The sequence below is a fragment of the Natator depressus genome, chromosome 27 (assembly GCF_965152275.1).
Source record: "Natator depressus isolate rNatDep1 chromosome 27, rNatDep2.hap1, whole genome shotgun sequence".
In the NCBI taxonomy this organism is placed as follows: domain Eukaryota; kingdom Metazoa; phylum Chordata; order Testudines; family Cheloniidae; genus Natator; species Natator depressus.
Window position 1 is genome coordinate 4371425 of NC_134260.1, and position 20268 is coordinate 4391692.

Consider the following 20268-nt stretch of genomic DNA (forward strand, 5'->3'; position numbering starts at 1 on the left):
CTGAATAGAATGGATATTCCTGTCTGTGTGCCTTTTTGTAACTTAAGGTTTTGCCTAGAGGGATTCTCTGTGTTTTGAATCTAATTACCATGTAAGGTATTTACCATCCTGATTTTACAGAGGTGATTCTTTTTACTTCTATTAAAATCCTTCTTTTCAGAAACTGAATGTTTTTTCATTGTTCTTAAGATCCAAGGGTTTGGGTCTGTGGTCACCTATGCAAATTGGTGAGGATTTTTACCAAACCTTCTCCAGGAAGTGGGGTGCAAGGGTTGGGAGGATTTTGGGGGGAAAGATGTTTCAAAACAACGCTTTCCTAATAAAAATAAACCCAGATAAACGTTTGGTGGTGGCAGTGGAAGTCCAAGGGCAAAGGGTAAAATAGTTTGTACCTTGGGGAAGTTTTAACCTAAGCTGGTAAAAATAAGCTTAGGAGGTTTTCATGCAGGTCCCCACATCTGTACCCTAGAGTACAGAGTGGGAAAGGAACCTTGACAGGGCTTAACCTGCAGCAAGGGACATTTAGGTTAGTTATTAGGAAAAACTTCTTAACTAAAAGCGGCAAAGAGTCCTGTGGCACCTGATAGACTAACAGACATATTGGAGCATCAGCTTTCATGGGTGAATACCCACTTCGTCAGATGCATGTAGTGGAAATTTCCAGAGGCAGGCATAAATATGCAAGGAAGAATCAGGCTAGGGATAACGAGGTTAGTTCAATCAGGGAGGATAAGGCCCTCTTCTAGCAGTTGAGGTGTGAACACCAAGGGAGGAGAAACTGCTTTTGTAGTTGGCGAGCCATTCACAGTCTGTGTTTAATCCTGAGATGATGGTGTCAAATTTGGAAATGAACTGAAGCTCAGCAGTTTCTCTTTGAAGTCTGGTCCTGAAGTTTTTTTGCTGCAGGATGGCGACCTTTACATCTGCTATTGTGTGTCCAGGGAGGTTGAAGTGTTCTCCTACAGGTTTTTGTATATTGCCATTCCGAATATCTGATTTGTGTCCATTTATCCTTTCCACTACATGCATCCGACGAAGTGGGTATTCACCCACGAAAGCTTATGCTCCAATACATCTGTTAGTCTATAAGGTGCCACAGGACTCTTTGCCGCTTTTACAGATCCAGACTAACACGGCTACCCCTCTGATTCTTAACTAAAGAATAGATACGCACTGGAACGGGATACCTAGGGAGGCTGTAGAATCCCCGTCATTGGAGGTTTAAGAACAGGCTGGACAAACACCAGTCAAGGATGGTCTAGGTTTACTAGGTCCTGCCTCAGCACAGGGGGCTGGAATTGACGACCTCTTGAGGTCCCTTCCAGCCCTACAATTCTATGATGCTTCCCAACATCGCAGGCCTGTGGGAGTGTTCGTTTATTGGCATGTGCAGAGGCTTGCGTTAAAATGACACTGTCAGGAATTGAAAACCACCCTCATCTGTATGAACACCACCTCTTTGGATTAGTAAAACTGGAATAATTTTTTTAAAAAAATCTCATTCACCGGATGTCACTATTTAGGCCAGTCCCTTGTAGCTCTAAACCCACATTACCAGAGTATCTGAGCACCACACAGTCTTGAACATGTTTGCCAGGGTACCACTCTAACCACTGGCCAGTCCTTCCCCTCTTGTTCTGCTGGGTTACTCTGTGCATTTCACCCTCAGGGGGCCCAATGAAAACAACTGGTCAGTTTCCTTTCTGCACCGTAGGTCTCTCTGGAGCTGGTATGCACCAGCAGAGCATTGCAGTTTTTGGCTTATAGCAAGCATCTGGTCAATTTGACTGCACCTCTCCGTTGGAAACCCCTTTTGGAAAACATCACTGTTACTACTTGATTTCTGGATTTGGAAATGGACAAAGCAAACCCACAGAAAACGAGAGGGAGGCTGGTCCAGTGGTTAGGGTAGTGGCCTGCCATGCCATGCTAATGACATGACAGACAGCATAAATAATAAAATTAGATAAAGACGAGTTTTTTTTAAAATCACTCCAGTTTTACTAATCCAAAGCGCTGGTATTAATTCAGATGAGGGGGTTTTTCAATTCCCGACACGGTCACCTTAACATAATAAGCACATGCCAATAAATGAATACGTACTCCCCGCATTGCTGTGGCTGTGCACACCCGCCCCCGCACCACACGTACACCCTGTTTCCACTGCCTGTTCCCCTTCCCTATGGAAGCTGTAGCATCTGATGTGTGCATTCTGTAGCAAAAAGTGCGTGCCAAAGAAATTGCTGGAGGAATAGACGCCTAAGGCCTGGTCTACATCAGGAAATTAGGTTGGTGTAACTACATCATCCAAGGGTGTGAAAAATCCACGTCCCTGAGCGACACAGTTAAATCAACCTACCCTCCCCCCCAGTGTAGATAGCGCTAGGTCAGTGAGAGAATTCCCCATCAACCTAGCTCCCACCTTTCAGGGATGTGGCAGGGTCTGCACCGCTGTAGCATTTTAAGGGCAGACAAGCCCTAATGAATTAGCAGCAGCCTAGTCAGTAGTATCGCACCTTGAATCAACAGCCTCTTCAGTCCAGTGTACCGCCTTGCTGCGGCGATCTAGCTCCCAACGCGAATGACCACTGTGTTCTCAGGCATGGAGCAGTGGGTTCACTCCATGGTGTATGGAAGGGGAACATTCTCCCACCCGGCAAGTCCCAGTATATTATTTTGATATACTGTAGCTGCATCTTGGCAAGGTGGATGAAAGGAGGGGGAGGAAAGCAAGTTGGTCCCACTCCCACTGGCCCAGCGTGCAGGAGGGGGCAGCTAGGTGCAAAATGGTGCAATTCCAGAGGCACTGGGCATTCAGGTGTGTGGTCAGTATACGCCTTGGCAGCACTGCCGGCTTGCAACAACTTCTCCCTGGAGTGTTGGACGGGCCTAAGGAGTCTGAGCCATAGATGTGGGAATGGAGAAGGTTTGGCAGGCAAATCATGTGTTGATTAGAGAGCAGCTGTTCGATACCTGAACAGCTGTTGCCTGTGCCCCCAAAGAGCATTTTACCCACCTATTACTGATGTGTTCAACTAGAAATGAGTTCTTGGTAGCTGAAGAATAAAAGCAGCTCATTTTCTAGAGCCTGCTGGACTTTCACACAAGACACAGACAGGCAAAAACCCATTACTTGATAAACCAAAAGAATCCACTGCCCTTCCTTGGCACTTGCTTATACGAAAACTGGCACTGAAATAACTAAATGGGTTACTTCTCCTAAGACACTTTTAATTACTTTGCTGCAGGTCCATGCACCGACGTCAGTTAGCTCGTTATATTTCAGAATACGAACGTCCATGCACAGACTTGTAGTGAAATAACAACCAGTGTGTATTGAACCTGCTGTGGTTATTTGGGTTCCAGTGTCCACGTGGTCCTTGGCTTACAGGTAAGTTTGGTGGTAAATTTCCACTGGTAAGTTGTAAATCGGGTGATGAGTGTCCTTGAGTTAATCTGAGAGGAAGCGGAAGAGCTCTTGCTCTAATACCATGGATGGCCAAAAAACCCAATGCCTCCTGAAACTGGCTCTGAGTTTTTGAGTCCCATTGCATAGGAAGGAGACCGCAAGGGCAGGAAGAACCTGAGTAGGGCAATGAGGAAGGTGAAGAATAGAAGCTCCAGGAAAGAGCTTTATGCCACTGGCTGACTTTCAAACTCCTACCAAGTATCCAGACCTAACAGCAATGTCACATCTCATTGATCGGTCCAGGGATAACGTATCCCCACTGGGACACGAGGGAAGTGATGTGTTATGAGCTGCTGGCCTCCCACCATTGGTGATAATAAATAATTGAAATATTGTCATGCTGCCTGCAAGGAGACAAGCTGATTTACATAAACCCCTTTCCTCTAATCTCCCTTTGTCCTTCAACCCTGAGCCCCCATGGGCAGGGACCGTCCCTTCTTGAGTTTCTGGAAAGTGGCTAGCACATGTTGGGACTATTGTAAGTGAGCAACTGTGATGGCCACCCTCTTGGGCCAACGGGCCAGGAACTGAACCAGAGACTTTCAGAGCCAGCTAGCTTGAGAGCCAGGCTGCTATAGTTGCTGGTTGTACCAACTCATCTCCTCTGGGAAGCAGCCATGGAGGGGACCTGTAACATGCCCTCACCAGCCAGTTACACAACACCAAACAACAATACTCTGAAGGGATGGCCACAGGGTTGCCTGCCCCTTTGAGGGCTGGGAGCCAGCCAGCCCTGTTCATTTATCAGGCCCAGCTGAGAAGGTGTCAGGTGTTTTCTAGGAAGGGCTGAGAAAGCTCAGCTGGAAGGAGCTGCAACAGGAGACAGGCCTCTGCAGTGGGCCCTGAAACAGAGGGGACTGAAGGAAAGGGCATGTCTTCCTGTCAGCATGGAGACAAGCCAGGGGAAAAGCCAACAGGAGCTGTAGCCCAGGGCCTATCTAGAGGAACTATTTTGGGTTTGATGTTTTGACTAAGTTTTAAGGATAAAGCCGTGCCCAGAAAGAGGCTTGGGGCATGGCAGTATGTCCTTCCTGGGCAGGTCAAGAGAGCCAACCTGTGTGAGGGGAAACAGAGGCATCAGCTGGCCTGCAGCCAGACAAGGTAAGGCAGGGATGAAATCCCCTCTGTGGGCTCTGGCAAATGTAATAGAAACAATATAGTGAATGATCCACCCTTATGAAATCCAAACAGAAAACAATCAAGGCGGGGAGTCATTATGGGGTAATCCATATTGAAAACAGTGGTAGTCACCAAATACCCTTGGAATAAAACAACTTTCAGGTGATTTTTATACCTGGGGAGAGATGGTCTGAGGTGGACACCAGGGAGGCAGTGAGGTCAGAGAATTTACGGCCAGTGCAATCAATCACCTGGCCAGGGAATCTTATCCTGCATCTAGTCCGATACCCTGAGGTTCCACTACAGCGTCCATTCGAGACAGAGACATCCAGTTTCGAGTTAAAGAATTCATGTGGAGAATCTATCATACCCTGAGATAAGTGATGTTAAAAAAATGGTGCCTTGTTCCCGTTTTGAAGTGGTCTAGCTTCAGCTTCCAGGGACGGATCTCGTTTGGCCTTGATCTGATGGCCTGGAGAGCCATCTACTATCAGAAGTCATCTCCCCTGTTAGGGACTTATCGAAAGTAAGCAACTTGCCTCTGAACCTCAGTAAGTTAAAAAGGTCGAGTTCTTAGGCCACGTCTACACTGCATTGCAAACACAGTCTGTGGGGCTGGTGGACGTGGTGTTTCCAAACCCATGCTTGAGCAGTGCTTGACTGATCTGAGTGTGGACGGAAGAAGGGCTTAGGCTGAAACCTAAGTCTGAGCCTGGACTTAACGTGCAGTGTAGACAGACCTTAACTCTCACTGTGAGGAAGGTTTCCCAAACCTCGAATCATATTCACAGCCATTCTCTAAACCCTCTCCAATTTCTCTACATCCTTTGGAGGTGCGGACACCAGAACTGGGCCCAGTCTAGCAGTCACGGTCACACCAATGCCATATACACAGCTAATATCACGTTCCTACTCCTACTCGATAGTCCCCTGCTTATAAGGATCACCCGTTCTAGCCATAGCAATCAATCACCAGATCACCTGGCAACCCAAGCACTTGGGCACAGTGAGTTGATGGCTCACTGATACCAGGACCAGGCTGACAAGGATTTAAAACATTAAAAAAAATGGGGCATGTTTAGTCTCAAGAAAAGAAGACTGGGGTGGGGGGTAGGGAACCTGATAAGTCCTCAAATATGTTAAGGGCTGTTCCAGGAGTGCTGGAACCAAGTGTGCGGGGGAGGGCAGCCCCCCTTGCCTTGAAGCAGTTTCCATCCTATGCAGGGTTTACAGTTTGGTTCACTGGCTTTCAGCACACCTCCTCTGTAGACATTGTTCCAGCCCCCCAGCCCCCCTGGGCTGTTATAAAGAGGATGGGGATCCGTTGTTGTCCATCTCCACTGAAGGTAGGACAAGGAGTAATGGGCTTAATCTGCAGCAAGGGAGATTTAGGTGAGATATTAGGAAAAATGTTCTAACTCTCAGGGTAGTGAAGCTCAAACAGGCTTCCCAGGGAGGTTGAGGAATTTCCAACCCTGGAGGTGTGGAAGAACAGGCTGGGCAAACCCCACTCACAGATGATCTAAGTTTATTGGTCCTGTCTCAGCGCAGGGGGCCTGGACTTGCTGCCCTGGCAAGGTCCCGTCCAGCCCGACATGTCTCCGATGCTATGAAATAAGGCAAAGGCCTAGGCTATTCTTTCCAAGCCAGGAGGGCTACTTTCAGACCCTTCCGCTGCTCTGCACAGGAAGGGGGGTAACTTGGGCATTACCACGCTGAGCACAGCAGCACCAAACTTTTGTGACTCCCATTCCTGGGCACCTACAAGCCAGCAAGCTGAGTAGGGAGCTCCCTAAACTAGCCAATAGGAAAGGTCAGGAAGCGGGGTGAAGCTGAAGCCCTGCCCCTCATAGGATTGTAGGGCCCCAACTCTGGGCCGGAGGGAGGCGTCTCCTTCTGCTTGGGATTCACAGCCAGGAGGCAGATGCCTGCGCCAGGTCAGTCATTCTCCAAGACAAACGGAGGAGGTGTCCCTCTGCTAACATTTCTCCCAGTGGTTAGCCCACTCTCCCCAGGCGTGGGAGACCCCTCCGGCTTGCTGTGAAGAAGGGATTTGAACTTGCCCTAACCATTAGGCTAGAGGGTCATCTGGGGCAGGCTCTCAATCTCTCCTGTCAAAGCTGTTCCACTGGGCATAAATAATGAGTCAGTGTAGCAGTGGGACGGGAGTTTGGGTCTGCCACCTCCCGGCAGATGCCCAAATGGCCAGGCCTCAAAGTTATTCTACCTCTCGCTGGGGCCCACATTTTTCTATTGTCTCCTTTCAAATTTTAGATCAATTTTTTTTTAAAGGTAAAAAGAACCCTTGAAAACAAAATGTTTCCTTTCACGTGGAACTAAACGCTATTGTTCTGACTGTTTGGGTTTTGCACAGCCCTCCCCAGGAGTAATGAGCCCTGCCGACAAGCTACCGTCAGCCTCCAGTTCATCCACTCCAGAAATAATCTGTGTGTTGCCAACCCTCTACCCTCCCACAATCCTGCCAGATTAGAATTTCACACACACTTGTTTCAAATGACAGGCAATGAACAAAAGTCTCTCTGACTGTCACCCATCCAGACCTGAGGGCGGGGGTGCTGTCAGGGATTCGTTATTCCAATGCGTCACAGGGAGGATCACAGACTGATTTAACTGCAGCAAATCAGCCTTGCTAGCAAAGCCTGGCTTCTAGCCTCAGTGGCACAAATCAGCCTTTGGCCTGTGTTCACGCACGCTTCCAGCTTAGTGTGCGAACAGCCAGCAGGGGATATGTGCAAAGATCTTGCATGCACACAGGGAACTTCCTCTGGGCGATTACTCCCGTCTGGTCTCCTCTTTTGCTCTGGAATGCTACCGGATTTGACAGAGTTTCACCCTCTGAGCTAGGCTGGCCACATGGAATGGGGGCAGAGCTCTCCAGCCGGCTGGCACGTTCTCTTCCCCAGTCACAAGGGGGAGCTGTGTGTTTGTAAGACCAGCAGGGCAGATTCCACACCCTGTCTTCAGTCTTGCATAATCCTCTCAGAGAGCACAAAGCACCAGCTACCGAGGGCAGGCAATGATGGGACAAATGAGAATTTCTGTGTACAGATTTTTAGCCATTGGTCGTTACCATAAGTACTAGTATGGAATTCCAGTGGGCCTGGTTCTTATCTACACTAAGGCCTCATTGCATTGCAGGCTTTAGAGTGCGTATACAAAATATTTATACTCAGTTTAACACCCTTTTATACTGCTAGGTCTGCGTACAGCAGCCTTCCTGTAAATAGCCATCAGATCCGGGTGTCTCATATGGACTTCATTAATAAGATCATCCCAGTGACAGTTACAGATGGACAAACCAGTTTGGATAAAATAAGCTAGTTATCGCTGGAGATGGGGAAAGGCTTTGGCCAATGCTAGTCTTCATTTTCAAACATGCCCCGGTTCTGATCAGGACGGGAGGCAGAAATGCCAACATTCTGGAAGTAAATTTGTTTCTATGCAATTTTCAGCATGGTTCTGCTGACTTCAAAGGTGTGGGCATACATCAGACAGAAGAAAAACGATGTCTGCCCAGCACTAGTGGCAGCCCCTTCGCTCCTTTGAAACTTTACATTTTACTGCGAACATCCAAGTCAACAAACAAGCCAAAATTTATGCGCAGGGCTTCACTCCTAATTCTGCAACCAACTCTTCAGTGCTGAAATTTCCTCTTCGTAGCCTGAGATCCCATAGCGTGGTAGAAGGCCAGCAAGCTTCCATTCAAGGGGTAGGGTTTAAATATGTAACTCAGTGGTTCTCAAGCTGTGGGTTGCAAGTGAGCACTCTGCCCACCATGCTGGTTTTGTCACAAAGATAAAGCACCTCTCAGTTTTCAAGTAGGAATGGCAACATCTACTCAGAGCCAGACTGGACACGTTCAGGGTTTGCAGAGGCTTTTTCTGGTCAGCACCTTTCTCTTCCTCCCCACACCCAATGAAAGAAACACCGCCCACCAAATCCCCCCCCCCCCCCCAATCTGTCCTTGCTCCATGTATTTCTCTGTTGTCAGGGGTGTTTTAGGTAAATTCAACCGTGATCCGATTTGCTGCTGAAATGAAAAACGGGGAGAAATACATATGTCACAAAGTTCCCTGGAGAGTTGGGAGCAGCAGGGGCAGCACCAAGCCTGGAGAATGAGCGGCACAGAGATAAGAGTGGGAGAAGTGACCAAGCAGCCATACCCACGTTTGTGTGACATTTGCCTCCTGAGAGAGTGGTGACCGCAGACCATGGGCTACTCAGTGGCCTATTCAGAGTAGCAGCCTCATTAGGGTAGGTTCTACCCCTCCTAGAAGTGCAGGGAAAACAGGATTAGGGGAGTTGTTTCAGGAAAGGGTCTCTCCATCTCTCCCCTTAGAAGTGACACACCATAGGAAAACGTTCCCATTCCACATATCAAACCACAGACTCACCCGTTGCTCCTGTGTGGCGACAAAGGTCTGAAATCCAGGGGCCACTCCGAACCCAAGCTCTTGGACGAAGGGTGGCTCAGACTGGCTGTGGATCTGAACTTTGACTCCAGCTTCAAATGTAGTTTCCTCTAAAAAGAGAAGCAGGAATGCTAAGTCACCAGAGGAAGAACAGGTTAGCTAACTGGCTGCCGTGGCTCTGAGGGTGGCATGCAAAGTTAAAAGAGAGCTTGTGCATAGGATCATGTTTGGAATTGTTACTACACTTACCCCTCCTCTCCCCAAAAGGGGTTGGGATGAATTTATTATGCTGGCAAATGTGCTGTTCAGAGAGGAGTGGAGAAATCACCATGTGCCACTTGCCAGCTCAGTAGCTTTTCATTGCAGGGCTCTTTGATGGACACCGTGGGAGAGAATCAGGGCCATCCTTTGTGGTGAACCAGGCAGACTTTGGATTTGTCATTGGGGTGGGGGGGTTAATCCAGCTCACCTCTGCAGACGCTGCTGCTGGCCATTGAAACATCAATAGCCTCTCCAGACTCGGAGCACAGAGTGGCCCGTTCTGTGGGCTTCTTCCCCCTTGGGTAGCAGTTGTGTAATGGCAGGTTCCACAACTCCTAAATGTGCAAGAAGGTTTCTAGGGATGGGAGCGGGAGGCTGCGTGGGGGGCGGGGTTTGCAGATAAGATGCCCTGTCTCTTGGAGAGGCCAGGCCAATGTCCAGACAACCTCTGTCTTTTTCTGAGATTTGAGGTACCCAAGGGACCACAGCTATTTTCTACCAGGCAGAAATCTGGTTTGAAATATATTTCCCCCATTATGTAAGCCTCCCCCCGCAAAAAACACATATGTTAAAAGAACATTACTTATGGTCTGTCTACACTTATGGCGGTTTAGAGCCCAGCCCAGCTAGCACAGTACAATTAGTGGTGTAGACGGCGAGGCACTTCTTTGTAGGGTAGAGTACAGACACGCCTGGACCCTAGGGTATATACCCTACATGGCTCTCTACATGCCCAAACAGTGCCTCCCCCATCTACACTGCTATTTCCAGCAGTGTAGTGTCCCACAGCCTCCCCACTGCTCCAGCAGTGGGGAAAGACTCTGACTGGGGGAAGGCAGAGAAGAAAGGCTCCAGCAGCACCCCACTGCCAGAGCTTTTCCTAGCTGCCTTCCTCCTGCCAGAGCATTTCACTGCTACATGTAGCTACATGTATCCTAGGGGCTACCACAAGTGTGAACAAAGCCTTAGGCTGCAAGGTCAGCCACTTGAAAATGTAGGAAATGCCAGGTTTACACAGCGCTCTGTACAACTTTGATTCTTCCACCTTTTGCGTCCATCATGTGAACTGAACAAGGCAGGGGGCCTGTGGAAAATATACTATGGGATCATGTCATGAAAAACCCTGGGTACAATTTTCAAAGGTGTCTCTGTGATGTAAGCATGCGAAGATTAGGGTTTGTCTACCCATGAGAGTTAATCCAGAATAAAGTAGGGTGTGAATTTAAGGCAGATTAACTATTCTTGTTGAACTACACATGTGGAGACTATTTCAGAACAACAGTTGCCTTATTCTGAATTAGCTTAATCCATTTTGGAAGTGGATTAAGCTAATTTGGAACAGCACTTGTATTCCAGAATAACTTCCCGTGTAGACAATCTCTAAGGGAGTTAGGAGCTAAATTCCATTGATTTACACTAACTGGGCATTTGGGAAACTGGGAGCAACTAGTCCAGTATGCTCTGAAGTCTGCGTTCACAAATTCCCCTATAATGAACATAACTGTCCAAGAACACTGGCTGGCTCCCCTGATTACACAGCATTGTCAGGCTTCCCCAAGGCACAGTCCGCTCAGCAGAGCTTCAGGCAAGCAGCAAACAGAGCCCAGGAGCTTGGTAGAATTACAGCTGACCTTCAAGCTAACTAAGAATTTCAGCTCGCTGGGGCTCAGATAACCAAGGTTTCAGTGCTTATCAACTGGGGATTTTGCACATCAACCATCGGACTTCAACGCTTAACAGCCATGGGGGATTTGAAGCTTGTGACATCAGAAAGATTCACAATAAACCCACACAGTTGGCTGACAGCTTCTGTGTCATGGTGATGTGAGCATTTTGAACAGGCCCGTCCTCCCACTATGGCTACCATGAGATGTTCAGAAGCCCCCAACTCCTGTCCTTCTCTTCACAATTCACTCTGGAAAGACACATTAAGTGGAACATTAAAGCTGATATTTAAACCCACATGAGGCAGGAATCCTCAAATTATAATCCTGTCCCCTTCTCTCCTTCCTTTTGTCAGAAGTCCTCCCGTGCCTTCGCTTTGGACTTTCTCCTCCTTTGAACTCTACTTAAGTCAGGACGTTGGCTAGCGAGTGAGAAGGCGCAGTTTGGAAAGTAGCAATGGCCGAAAGCCATTTTGGGAGGTAGGGGGCAGAATGAGTGTACAGTGAATTAGATGCAAGTGCAATGTGGCGTGGAGATGGCATTTTGGGCCCTTCATGTCATGCAAGAGGTCCTCTATTCAGCACTGGTGGTGCTGCGCCCGGAACACAGTTCTAGGCACAGACACATTGGATGCAGCTCAGCAAAGTGCAACAGACGTAATGAGGGAATAGAGGGAGATGTGGAAGGAAAGGTAACATTGCCAACTAGCCTTAGCATGGCTAAGCAACAAGATGCACCCTCATAACAGAGGGGGAGGGATAGCTCAGTGGTTTGAGCATTGGCCTGCTAAACCCAGGGTTGTGAGTTCAATCCTTGAGGGGGCCATTTAGGGATCGGGGGGCAAAAATTGGGGATTGGTCCTGCTTTGAGCAGGGGGTTGGACTAGACAACCTCCTGAGGTCCCTTCCAACCCTGATATTCTATGATTCTGTGAACAGTCTGTGCATAAGGCACCAAATGTTAGAGTCTCTGGGAGCCATCTACATATCTGAAGGGAGGTTGGGGCAAGCCCCATCTTTCATGCTCTTGGAGGGAGGCATGAGGACTATAAGGGCATAGGCACTGTCCCAACTGATACTGCTGACCAAAAATCTCTGTCTCGAGTGCACTGAGCACACACGTGCTTGATTTTATATATATATATATATATATATATGGACAAACCCTCCAAGAAGAACTAGCTACACATCTAAGGAACACAAAGGAATTATCCATGCAGGATGCTGCTCACCCCCTCACTCTACCTACTTTTGGCTTCCATCCCTTAGTAATTAATAAAATGAAGGAAGAACACTATTATTTTTAATTATACTTTGTTTAAACCAGAGTATCTTTAGTGGTGTAAATCTGGAGTAGCTCCATGTAAATTTAACACCAATGTAAATGAGAGCAGAAGCTGACCCTCTCTCTTCCCAGTCCCCTTTCCTTCTCCCCTGGGGGTAGGGTGACCAGACAGCAAGTGTGAAAAATCGGGACACGGGGTGGGGGGTTAATCATAGAATCATAGAATATCAGGGTTGGAAGGGACCTCAGGAGGTCATCTAGTCCAACCCCCTGCTCAAAGCAGGACCAATCCCCAACTAAATCTTCCCAGCCAGGGCTTTGTCAAGCCTGACCTTAAAAATATCTAAGGAAGGAGATTCCACCACCTCCCTAGGTAACGCATTCCAGTGTTTCACCACCCTCCTAGTGAAAAAGTTTTTCCTAATATCCAACCTATACCTCCCCCACTGCAACTTGAGACCATTACTCCTTGTTCCGTCATCAGCTACCACCGAGAACAGTCTAGAGCCATCCTCTTTGGAACCCCCTTTCAGGTAGTTGAAAGCAGCTATCAAATCCCCCCTCATTCTTCCCTTCCGCAGACTAAACAATCCCAGTTCCCTCAGCCTCTCCTCATAAGTCATGTGTTCCAGTCCCCTAATCACTTTTATTGCCCTCCGCTGGACGTTTTCCAATTTTTCCACATCCTTCTTGTAGTGTGGGGCCCAAAACTGGACATAGTACTCCAGATGAGGCCTCACCAATGTTGAATAGAGGGGAACGATCACGTCCCTCGATCTGCTGGCAATGCCCCTACGTATACATCCCAAAATGCCATTGGCCTTCTTGGCAACAAGGGCACAGTGTTGACTCATATCCAGCTTCTTGTCCACTGTAACCCCTAGGTACTTTTCTGCAGAACTGCTGCCGAGCCATTCGGTTCCTAGTCTGTAGCGGTAATAGGAGCCCATAAAAGAAAAAGACCCCAAAATCGGGACTCTCACTATAAAATCGGGACATCTGGTCACCCTACCTGGGAATAATTTTTCTGACTCATCTCTGTTGGGAGGACACTGCAAAGAAGCATGTTTCACACTTGGGTCCTTCACATAATGAATCTCCTGATTTCTGATGCTGGAGGTTCTCTAAGTTCTGACCCCCTGATAATTACTATTACCAGAGTATTACATCATTTAAAAAAAAATCTTAACATACAAGAACTTTAAGCATAAAAAGGGGAAAGCTACTGCCTAACATTTATCACCATGGGTCACCAATAAATCCTGACTATGAACCCATCGGTTTGAGTAGCCAGGACTTTTGTTAAACCTTCTGTAGAATTCCTGCATATTAAGTGCTCAAATGCACTTGTTCTCCTTTGACTTTCTTTAAAATTCTCAGGGTGCCAAGGAGTGCTGTCTGTTGGAGGTTGCTCATCATGATGTCTCTCACTCCTAATGTGTCCCTAAGCTGCTTATTCATGCCCTGAGGGTCTCACAAGGTGCTCCAATAATCACTGCATTGTCTTTGTTCTAGTTTCCATAATTGGTTCACTTCCTGGCAGAATTCTTCATATGTCATCACCTCCTTGTTTGCATTTCTGTCTGCTGGGATGGCAATATCAATTTTAACATGGCCTGGTTTGCCCTTTTTTCCCTACAGCAACTATGTCCAGCCTGTTTGCCAGAACTGTTAGGTCTATGAAAACTGCCAGATCCTATAAAATCTTATCCTCTGGTGTGCTTTTGATCCAGTGGTCGTAACACCGTCCAGTTCGTTTAAATCCGTACCGGTCACAGAGGCTCCAATGCAGACACTCGGCAGCCTCATTGTGTCTGTTCCTATGTTCTCTCCCAGTCTGGCTCCTGCAGGCGCTCGATACATGCTCCATTGGTTTTTCCTTTTTGGAACACGCTCTGCAGTTTGGGGAGCAGTTCTGTCGGTCAGTTATGTTGCAAATTTAATTAAGCCTTAAGGACCGACTGCTCTTGGGCATTCACAGTGAGTCTCTCTCTGCCTCTCTCTTGAGAGGCTTTCTACAAGCCAGGAGTTTGTTCAACTTCGATCACTAATAGGTTGCCTCTCTCTCCACCACTGCACATGCACTGATTTCTGTGTAAATCTTTTGAGTCTTCCTTTGTTTGTTTTTTATATAGATTCATAGATACTAAGGTCAGAAAGGACCATTATGATCATCTAGTCCGACCTCCTGCACAACGCAGGCCACAGAATCTCACCCACCCACTCCTGCGAAAAACCTCTCACCTATGTCTGAGCTATTGAAGTCCTCAAATCATGGTTTAAAGACTTCAAGGAGCAGAGAATCCTCCAACAAGTGACCCATGCCCCACGCTACAGAGGAAGGTGAAAAACATCCAGGGCCTCTTCCAATCTGCCCTGGAGGAAAATTCCTTCCCAACCCCAAATATGGTGATCAGTTGATTTGGTTTCTCCTTTCTTTGATGCTTTCTTGGCCTAGGATGCACACTCAGCTATCTCTTGTGATCACAGCCAGACTATCTTTTGTTCTGGTTGATTCCTCACGTATTTTGATGCTATAGTCTTCATTCTCAATTGCTTCCTTCACCAATAGCAGACCTTTCCCTCAATCACCTCGTCGGATGTATGTCCTGTCCACGTCTTGATTGGTATGCATTAGTCTATGAATCTGTCCAATCTGGAGGGAATATCTGGCACTGGGTGCAGCTCAACGGAAAGCGACTTTGATTCAGAGGACAGAAGCAAAGCGAGAAAGAAGGAAGCTGTGTGCTGTAATTTTGGACTCGCACTCAGACAACAGATGCATCTGTGAAATTTGTAACAAGCTGTGTCGTTCTCAAATTGGGCTTGTCAGTCATAATCAGATTCATCAGACACCTGAGGTGACCTCTTAGGCATATACCATGATCCAATGGATTGATGCTTGCCTATAATAATAATGAATCACTAGGAGCTTCCTTGTTTGGATATTTATTTTTTCTTCTCTTCTTCATGCCATTTGATCACTCCAGCAGTGTCCAGTATTAGAGGTATCGTCCACATATTAAAGGCTAAAATAAAATTCTTTGAGTTTTGTCCTTAGAGTAGTTCTTAGTCATCTGTAATATCCGTTCCTCACTTTCTTCTTTGACTTCCTTCTGTAGTAACTCAGACAGTTCCCTGATTACAAGGTATTTGTAGGGACCAAGCGGAGAGACATCTTGGCTAATACCTTCATCAGTTTTTATGTCATCTGATGGTACCAGTTTGCCCCTCTTTACAGTTGCCACTCCACATTGAGCCAAGCCAACCTGAAACTTTGTATCTTCAAACTTTTCTACATATGGCATCAGTCTCTGCATCTCCTTTTGCGATATTCCATACAGTTTCAGATCATCCATGTATTACAAATGGTTAACTGGCTGTTGCTCTTTGCTGTTAATAAGCACAAATCATCCCACAGAGCATCTGTGTTAGCGGCAGCATCACTACCATGAACAGCAATGGTGATAAGGAATCCCCTGAAAAGTTTCCTCTTTTAATTTGGACATAAGAACGGCCATACTGGGTCAGACCAAAGGTCCTTGTAGCCCAGTATCCTGTCTGCCAACAGTGGCTAATGCCAGATGCTTCAGAGGGAATGAATAGAACAGGTAATCACCAAGTGAATCATCACCGAGCGGCGATGTGATGGTATGGACTCACCGCTGTGGTGCCTCCTGCTGGCTGTCCTGGGAATTAGCTCTGTTGGCCAGTGTGCCTCCGTCTGGTGACGTCTCACCGCCGTCAGTTCTGCTCCAGGACCCGTGTCACTCACAGGGCCACGGCATCCTCTTCCAGACACAGCCCTCTGGCTGTGCCGCACTTGGTTCTACCCCCCTTCCGGGGCACCAGCAATCCACTGTCCAGCCACTTCCTCCTCAGTGGTGAGTGGTGGCAAAGGGGGGGAAGGGACCCGAGTCTGCCCACTACTTTGGGTCACAGCCCAGGGACCCTATAGCTGGCAGCCACGTGCTGTGTCCCCTCCAACCCTGCAGTCTATTTCCCTGCGCCACTTCCCTGCAGCCCTTACCATCTTCTCCGCCTTCGACTCAGGGCCTCAAGTCTGTCAGCAGGCAGCCGGGAGCTCTCTCCCACTCCCCTGATCCTGCCCAGCACTGCTCTGTCCCAGGCGCTATCTTCCTGCCTTCTGCGAGGCAGCCGGTTCTCCCTCCTTGAGCGCTAAGGAGTGACTGAAGCTGATCTGCCCAGCAGCCCTTCTTATATGTGTAGAAAGAACAGTAAATATGGCAGGCGACCAGCTTGGCTTCACAGTGAAATCCTTGCTGATCTTAAACACAAAAAAAGAAGCTTACAAGAAGTGGAAGCTTGGACAAATGGCCAGGGAGGAGTATAAAAATATTGCTCAGGCATGCAGGATTGAAATCAGGAAGGCCAAATCACACTTAGAGTTGCAGCTGGCAAGGGATGTTAAGAGTAACAAGAAGGGTTTCTACAGGTATGTTAGCAACAAGAAGAAGGTCAGGGAAAGTGTGGGGCCCTTACTGAATGAGGGAAGCAACCCAGTGACAGAGGATGTGGAAAAAGCTAATGTACTCAATGCTTTTTTTGCCTCTGTCTTCACAAAGTCAGCTCCCAGACTACTCCATTGGGCAGCACAGTATGGGGAGGAGGTGAGCAGCCCTCAGTGGTGAAAGAACAGGTTAAGGACTGTTTAGAAAAGCTGGACGTGCACAAGTCCATGAGGGCGGATCTAATGCATCTGAGAGTGCTGAGGGAGTTGGCTGATGTGATTGCAGAGCCATTGGCCATTATCTTTGAAAACTAATGGCGATTGCGGGAGGTCCTGGAAGACTGGAAACAGGCAAATATAGTGCCCATCTTTTAAAAAGGGAAGAAGGAAAATACGGGGAACTACAGACAGGGCCATCCTTAGGATTTATGGGGCCCTATGCAGTATTATTAAACTGGTGCCCCTGTGCCCCATGGCAGCCCGGGATCCCATGTATATTTTAGATAAGGGTGGTCTTTGGAAGGATTTATTTAAAAAAACTATGTCTGAAGATCCAAGCATTTAAGGCTAAAGATGAATACCCAGATTGTGCATCTAAAAATCTATGCAAGCATTTATTAGAGATGTGATTTTATAATCTTTAGGAACACACTAATGAAATATTTTTAAAGCAAATTTTAAATTAAGGTCCTGTAGACTAACATATTCTGAGTAAATATTACAGTAATGCACAACTGTTTTTGTCAGTAAATTCAGAAATTGACAGTATATACCTGGGGGTTGGCAAATGCCTTGTGACAGGGTTGGGCCGGATGGCTACAGGAGAGTAATAGAAGGCAGATATATTAGCCCCAGGTTAAGTAGGTCCCTTTTCCCTGGGTAAGGTAACAAGGAAGGTTCCAGAACAATCAGGAACCTTCTGGAGACAATTAGGACAGACGGGCTGATTGGCTGCAGGTGTTCTAATCAAGAAGATGCTAGAATCAATTAAGGCAGGCTAATCAGGGCACCTGGGTTTAAAAAGGAGCTCACTTCAGTTTGTGGTGCGCGTGTAAGGAGCTGGGAGCAAGAGGCGCTAGGAGCTGAGAGTGAGAATGTGGACTGTTGGAGAACTGAGGAGTACAGTCCTGATGTACTTAATCAGGTGTACTTAATCTGATGTACTTAATCTGTTAATGATAAGCATTATCAGACACCAGGAGGAAGGTCCTATGGTGAGGATAAAGAAGGTGTTGGGAGGAGGCCAAGGGGAAGTAGCCCAGGGAGTTGTAGCTGTTGCACAGCTGTTCCAGGAGGCACTCTAGACAGCTGCATTGCACAGGGCCCTGGGCTGGAATCCGGAGTAGAGGGCGGGCCCGGGTTCCCCCCAAACCTCCCAACTCCTGGTCAGACACAGGAGGAGTTGACCTGGACTGTGGGTTCATGAAAACAGCCAAACTGAGGGCTGCCGTGAAGCTCCAAGGCGAGCAAATCCCCCAATAAATGCAAGACCCACCAAGGTAGAGGAGGAACTTTGTCACAGCCTGTTAAATAGCTTCATTACCATTTGAATGGCTCTTTAACAGTTTCAATGTTGTGCTAATAGGTCTGGCAGGCAGGAAGGCTTTTTCACTTTTAAGTGCTAGATCACCTCTGGAGGAAAAAGAAAAGGTGTACTTGTGGCACCTTAGAGACTAAGAAATTTATTTGAGCATAAGCTTTCTTTGGATGCATGCAGTGGAAAATGTAGTGGGGAGATTTATATACACAGGGAACATGAAACAATGGGTGTTACCATACACACTGTAACAAGAGTGATCAGGTAAGGTGAGCAATTACCAGCAGGAGAGCGGGGGCGGGGGGTGGGGAAGGGAAACTTTTGTAGTGATAATCAAGATGGGCCATTTCCAGCAGTTGACAAGAACAGCACGTTCTTGTCAACTGCTGGAAATGGCCCACCTTGGTTATCACTACAAAAAGTTCCCCCCCACCCCCCACGCTCCTTCTGGTAATAGCTCACCTTACCTGATCACTCTTGTTACAGTAAAAAGAAAAGGAGTACTTGTGGCACCTTAGAGACTAACCAATTTATTTGAGCATAAGCTTTCGTGAGCTACAGCTCACTTCATCAGATGCATAAAGCGGAAAATGCAGTGAGGATGTTTTATACACACAGATCATGAAAAAATGGGTGTTTATCACTTCAAAAGGTTTTCTCTCCCCCCACCCCACTCTCCTGATGGTAATAGCTTATCTAAAGTGATCACTCTCCTTACAATGTGTATGATAATCAAGGTGGGCCATTTCCAGCACAAATCCAGGGTTTAACAAGAACGTCTGAGGAACAGTGGGGGGGGGGGAGTAGGAAAAAACAAGGGGAAATAAGTTACCTTGCATAATGACTTAACCACTCCCAGTCTCTATTCAAGCCTTAGTTAATTGTATCGAATTTGCAAATGAATTCCAATTTAGCAGTCGCTCGCTGGAGTCTGGTTTTGAAGTTTTTCTGTTGTAATATCGCAACTTTCATGTCTGTAATCGCGTGACCAGAGAGATTGAAGTGTTCTCCAACTGTTTTATGAATGTTATAATTCTTGACATCTAATTTGTGTCCATTTATTCTTTTACGTAGAGACTGTCCAGTTTGACCAATGTACATGGCAGAGGGGCAATTCTTGCACATGATGGCATATATCACATTGGTAGATGTGCAGGTGAATGAGCCTCTGATAGTGTGGCTGATGTTATTAGGCCCTGTGATGGTGTCCCCTGAATAGATATGTGGGCACAGTTGGCAACGGGCTTTGTTGCAAGGATAGGTTCCTGGGTTAGTGGTTCTGTTGTGTGGTAGGTAGTTGCTGGTGAGTATTTGCTTCAGGTTGGGGGGCTGTCTGTAGGCAAGGACTGGCCTGTCTCCCAAGATTTGTGAGAGTGATGGGTCGTCCTTCAGGATAGGTTGTAGATCCTTGATAATGTGTTGGAGAGGTTTTAGTTGGGGGCGGAAGGTGACGGCTAGTGGCGTTCTGTTATTTTCTTTGTTAGGCCTGTCCTGTAGCAGGTGACTTCTGGGTACTCTTCTGGCTCTGTCAATCTGTTTCTTCACTTCAGCAGGTGAGTATTGTAGTTGTAAGAATGCTTGATAGAGATCTTGTAGGTGTTTGTCTCTGTCTAAGGGGTTGGAGCAAATGCAGTTGTATCGTAGAGCTTGGCTGTAGACAATGGATCGTGTGGTGTGGTCTGGGTGAAAGCTGGAGGCATGTAGGTAGAAATAGCGGTCAGTAGGTTTCCGGTATAGGGTGGTGTTTATGTGACCATCGCTTATTAGCACCGTAGTGTCCAGGAAGTGGATCTCTTGTGTGGACTGGACCAGGCTGAGGTTGATGGTGGGATGGAAATTGTTAAAATCAGGGTGGAATTCCTCAAGGGCTTCTTTTCCATGGGTCCAGATGATTAAGATGTTATCACAAATCAGATGTCAAGAATTATAACATTCATAAACCAGTTGGAGAACACTTCAATCTCTCTGGTCACTCGATCTCTGACCTAAAAGTCGCAATATTACAACAAAAAGACTTCAAAAGCAGACT

The 20268-nt window shown here is 47.2% G+C and overlaps 1 protein-coding gene across 3 annotated transcripts in view; it reads right to left on the reverse strand.

The window, feature by feature from the left end:
• Positions 1-20268, reverse strand: part of ASIC2 (acid sensing ion channel subunit 2) — a 1299235-nt gene that overhangs the window by 126295 nt on the left and 1152672 nt on the right. For all 3 annotated transcript variants that reach the window (XM_074940542.1, XM_074940540.1, XM_074940541.1), the window contains exon 3: positions 9004-9131. In XM_074940542.1, the coding sequence (XP_074796643.1) occupies positions 9004-9131 (128 nt within the window). The remainder of the gene's footprint in view (positions 1-9003; positions 9132-20268) is intronic.